The sequence below is a fragment of the Octopus bimaculoides genome, chromosome 24, assembly GCF_046866305.1.
Source record: "Octopus bimaculoides isolate indiv1 chromosome 24, ASM4686630v1, whole genome shotgun sequence".
NCBI classification, from domain to species: Eukaryota; Metazoa; Mollusca; class Cephalopoda; order Octopoda; family Octopodidae; genus Octopus; species Octopus bimaculoides.
Window position 1 is genome coordinate 32,548,376 of NC_142951.1, and position 5,000 is coordinate 32,553,375.

At 38.2% G+C, this 5,000-nt stretch overlaps 2 protein-coding genes across 4 annotated transcripts in view; one reads left to right on the forward strand and one right to left on the reverse strand.

The window, feature by feature from the left end:
* LOC106880255 (uncharacterized) overlaps positions 1-4 on the reverse strand; it is a 26,441-nt gene extending 26,437 nt beyond the window's left edge. Inside the window, exon 1 of the mRNA XM_089341292.1 lies at positions 1-4. This exon is cut by the window's left edge and continues 136 nt beyond it. The gene's annotated coding sequence lies outside the window, so the exon portion shown is untranslated.
* LOC106880252 (cytoplasmic dynein 2 light intermediate chain 1) overlaps positions 1-5,000 on the forward strand; it is a 34,383-nt gene that overhangs the window by 120 nt on the left and 29,263 nt on the right. For 2 of the 3 annotated variants that reach the window (XM_089341293.1, XM_089341294.1), the window contains exons 1-5: positions 1-19; positions 1,168-1,220; positions 2,729-2,784; positions 4,034-4,068; positions 4,884-4,953. The exon at positions 1-19 is cut by the window's left edge and continues 119 nt beyond it. In XM_089341293.1, the coding sequence (XP_089197419.1) occupies positions 9-19; positions 1,168-1,220; positions 2,729-2,784; positions 4,034-4,068; positions 4,884-4,953 (225 nt within the window). In that variant the 5' untranslated portion in view covers positions 1-8. The remainder of the gene's footprint in view (positions 20-1,167; positions 1,221-2,728; positions 2,785-4,033; positions 4,069-4,883; positions 4,954-5,000) is intronic. The other variant, XM_089341295.1, reaches the window with a different exon arrangement.

Sequence of the window (5,000 nt, forward strand, 5' to 3'; positions counted from 1 at the left end):
GTAACGTCATGCCAGCCGGGTGAGTGGTTGTGCTTGTTATTCCCTTCCTTGACTTTATATATCTTCTATTTAAAACCGCCGAAACCAGCCATACAACTAGTTATTGTGTGTGTGTGTACACAAACATATAATGTCTGTTGTAAGCAATCGGGGTGTTCAACCAATATTTATGTATGTTTATATGCGCACACACGCACACAGATTGATTGATAGATAACGTTACACGACATCCACGTTTGAGTGTGTTAAATTATAAGGCACAAAAAGAGAATGACTCTCTCCAGACACAACAGAATATGCTCCAACACACGATCTCATATAAAGAATCTTGAAAACCAAATCCCAAAACGAAATATATATATATATATATATATATATATATATATATATACCTACTTACACATGCATATAATAAACAAAATACATATACTATATACACGTATAAAACAACACACACGCTTAACTAGGAGGAATTTGACAGTGTCGGTCATCAAGTTATACATTTTTGTATATGCCTATGTATACAATGTATGTGTGTATTATAAATGCAAATTGGGATCTTTTTTAAAACGGGGGCCACATTTTTCATTAATGTTTTACGTAGTGTTTTTGGTACCGAAAGACTTTCAAACTTCGTATACTTATCTATTTTGTGTGAAATGGCGATTCCTTTTTAATAATTGAAACATCTCTTGTCGAAATCCTGACTGTGCCGTTGGCACACATATAAACCCCATATAATGGCTCAGTGGTTAGAGTGTCGGGCTCACAGTCAGTGAGTTCGATTCCCGGACTGAACTGTGTGTTGTGTTCTTGAGCAAGACACTTTATTCCACATTGCTCCAGTTCACTCAACTGTAGAAATGAGTTGTGGCGTCACAGGTGCCAAGCTGTATCGGCCCCTTTGCCTTTCCCTTGGATAACATCGGTGGCGTGGAGAGGGGACGCTCGTATGCATGGGTGACTGTTGGTCTTCCATAAGCAACTTTGCCTGGATTTATGCCTTGGAGGGGAACTTCCTAGGTGCAATCCCATGATCACTCATGACCAAAAGGGGGCCTTCACCCTTTACCCTACACACACACACACACATACACAAAGGTTTGCGTATGTAAAGATGCAATATAATTTGTGTTGTTTTTTTTTTTCTTCTCTCCATTCCTACAGACCTGGGCAGATTATATGGGATGTTGCTATTGAACTGGCAGACCAGAAGACAGGTAAGTCGCTATATCGAGATACAGGTAAACATGATAGAAGCATAGTGTCTTGAATGTAATGTGAATCTCCCCTCGGCCCCATGGAGGCCTTTAGAGCTGCCAGTGCCCAACTTAGGTTTCATGGTTTGAGGCAGCAAATGAGATGTATATCTCCTGGATGGGAAGCTGGGTGTTTTGTTGAACCAGCAACCTTTGAAACCTGATCAAAATGATGAAATAGGGGTTGCACAAACCATCGAGAGTGAACCACTATGTGGTTGTTCCACCTGCTAGAAAAAGCAGCCACATTTCCCTCCAATAAGACTTCCTAGCACTTTCAAATGTTTCCATATGGAAAAGTGTTTTCAACATTACAAAGCAAACCCTCTGATGGATACCTCAAGGGAAATGGAAGCATGGCAGACCAAAAAAGCAACACAGAAACTGAATGACTAGTAGGTGGTTATACTTGGGGCCAACTACAGTCCATTGCCAAAGATCAAGACAGATGAGGGTTCTGTTGGTAATTCCATATGGAATTAAAGGATTAAGAAAAGGAAGAATATTTTCCCGTGATCTGTCTGTTACCAGCTCTTCTTAATGGCACAGCAATAAGCTGATGCAGCACAGAAAATAGTGTTCTGACCAGAAATACCATGTTATGCTTTGAAGTAGATGTGAATCCATGATTTATGAGTTGATATTTCCATGCATTATCCATGTGACCATTTGTCTCGACAGTGGCATGAATGGTTAAAGTGCAGACAACAGGTTAATCATTTTGTTACCATATTTCTGTTTAAAAACACTGCTTTTGTTTTAATTAATTTTGAAAATAATGTAAAATTTAATTACATGATTTTAGCCAACAGACAGAACTGTTAGTGTGTTGAACAAAAAGCTTAGCGCCATTTCTACTAGCTTTTTTACTTTCCTGCCAAGGTTAAATCTGCTTTTTGTCTTTCTGGAGGTCAATAAAATAAAGTAGCTGTCAAGTATTAAGGGTCAATGCAATCAACTCTCCCCTCTCCCTAAAGCTGCTGGCTGAGTATCAAGACTGGGAATAATTATTAATCTCATGTTTGGAGAATAGAATAACAGGGAGTTTTGTGAAAGGTTTTCGTTTAGACCCCTTCAAAACAGGAAATTTTTATCATGGAAGCAGGAGTGGTTTCAGATAAGTTGATTCTAAAACAATAGAATATGATTCAAAGACATTCCAGCCATGACCCTGCTGTCCTTTTATGGGTGTACAAGAGATTAGTTTAGCGAACATTTTCTTTCTCACTAATTTCAAATTGGCAGGGTGTGAATTGAGGGAGATTTGGCTGCTATATCTAGTCAGTCAAACACTCTTCTAAGGACTCATTCATATGATAGTAGTCATAGTGATGGTAATAATTGTTTCATTTCTAGTGATGATGATGCTGATGGTAATGATGATTAAGATGATGATGGTTGTAATATAAGTAGTAGTAGTAGTAACAGATATGTCTATAATTCCCCTCAAACTGTTATATCTGTTCCAGTTGGTCCCCAGGTGGAGAAAGAGTCAACCATTCTCATCACCGGAGCAAAAGAATGTGTAAGTCTACAATATTTAATAATCATCTGCGTTGTTTGAACTTTTTTCATTCTTTTCATACACACACACACTCATACACACACATATATGCATTGGGCCTCGTGCAGGCAATGACTGAGAACTTTAGCAATATGCTGCGTTTGAGTAGAAGACCCATCAAGCCAAGCAAAATTGTAGTCGTAGCAGATACTGGTGTTGTGCAAGTGGCACCTGTGCCGGTGGCTTGTAAAAGCACCCATTACACTCTCGGAGTGTTTGGTGTTAGAAAGAGCATCCAGCCGCAGAAACCATGCTAAATCTGACTGGAGTCTGATGCAGCCCCTCAGCTTGCCAGTTCTAGTGAAACCACCTAACCCATGCCAGCATGTACAACAGATGTTAAATGATGAGGATGAGTTTTATATATACAACATATATACAAATATATATCAATAAGCATCTATGTATGTGCGTGTATGCGTCAGATTGAAGACATTTGAAAGGATACACTGAATGTAATTTGTAGAACTCTACACGTGCTCCCTTTCGGGTGAACGTTCTGTGTCTAGTTCTGGAAATTATATTTTATAAATCGACAGACTACGCTGATGATCCTGCAGATATTTACCTATGTAAATATTAACAGGTTTAAACCATGGTACGTAGGTTAATCGTTTTTTTTATTTAGTATTTTTTCATTTGTCTTACCCTTTTACAGTCTGTTGTCTCTCTGAAATTTTCACTGAGAACATATTCTTCATGGTTGGATGATTCGGCATCTATTTCTAGCATATAGGAGTCCACTTTTGCTGGTCATTCCTCTTATTTTTGTGTATATATATATATAAGCTTACAGCTTATAAGCTATCACTGTGAATTGACTAAAGAAAATAGTCTAATATTGGGGCATATAAACCTTGATGAATAAAACTGGGTTTTCTATCCACATGGGACTGAAACCCACACTTCTATGTTTTTGCAACATGTGAGAACCCCTGGACTGTCATAAATTTACCATCCCCCCAATCCAGCCCTCTGCCTTTCAAATATAAAAAACAAACAACTCAACTAACACCCTCCTCCTCTACTCCACTCTGATATACACCATTGTTTCATTTGATAGCATAAATATTTCATGGAATGCTGGTGTATCTGTTGATTGCCTCCATTCCAGTGTATTCCTGGCATTTACTGTACCAATTATATCATATGAAATATTATTCTTAACAAAACCTTTTTCTATAAATATTTAAATTCTTTTTTGTTGCAGGGGAAGTCGTCCATCTTGCCAATGTATCTAAATCAGTGAGTTTTTGTAGACTTTTATTTTTATTATTATTATTGTTGTTGTTGTTGTTAGCGAGGCGAAAGACACTCGTGGAGCTTTAGGTGTTTTGCTCAATAAACACTCACAATGCCCGGTCTGGGAATCGAAACCGCGATCCTATGACCGCGAGTCCGCTGCCCTAAACACTGGGCCATTGCGCCTCCACTTGTGCCTAGAATAGAAAAAGAATAATTCTCATTTAACAAACTTGAGGAATTAGGTACGAAGGGAGATAACTTGTGTAGATAAAATCGGCGGACACGAATATCGGTTTCTGACTGTTTGTTATAGGTCCGGCTGAGTCGATTTCAGTATATTATTCGTACTGTCGTGATGTATTGCAGACGGTTAAAACACGATGTTGACGCTGGCGTCCTACTTTCTCATCTACTTCTATTATCTTCTACAGGAAATCGAGGGCGAGATCCAGGGACGGGAGGGAGTGGGGGGGGGGCATATTCCGCAACAAAAAAACTTTCATCTAAGGGAAATAACTCTACATGTACTTAAAAATACAAAAATTCGTAACTTTTTTAACGTATTGATAAAATGTATGAAATAGCGATGGCCACAGTCAAATGGCTGAAACAAGTAAGAGAAAAAAAGAATAAAAAATTAAATTTTAAATGAAACTCTTAGCAGTTATTTCGTCATTATTGTTTTAACGTCCACTTTTCCATGCCTGCATGGGTCAGACGGAATTCTTTGAGGAGAATTATCTCTTAAATTAACTCGATAGTTTTATTAAATATATTTGTCACTCCACCTCTTCACTTTTGATTTATGTTTACAGAGAAGAGTTGCCGAAACCCACTGTGGCTCTTGACTATGCATTTGCCCATGTTGGAGCAACAAATAAAATGGTAAGTAGTTTGTCTTTCTTACATTCACCCTTGCTTCTCCTTCTAGT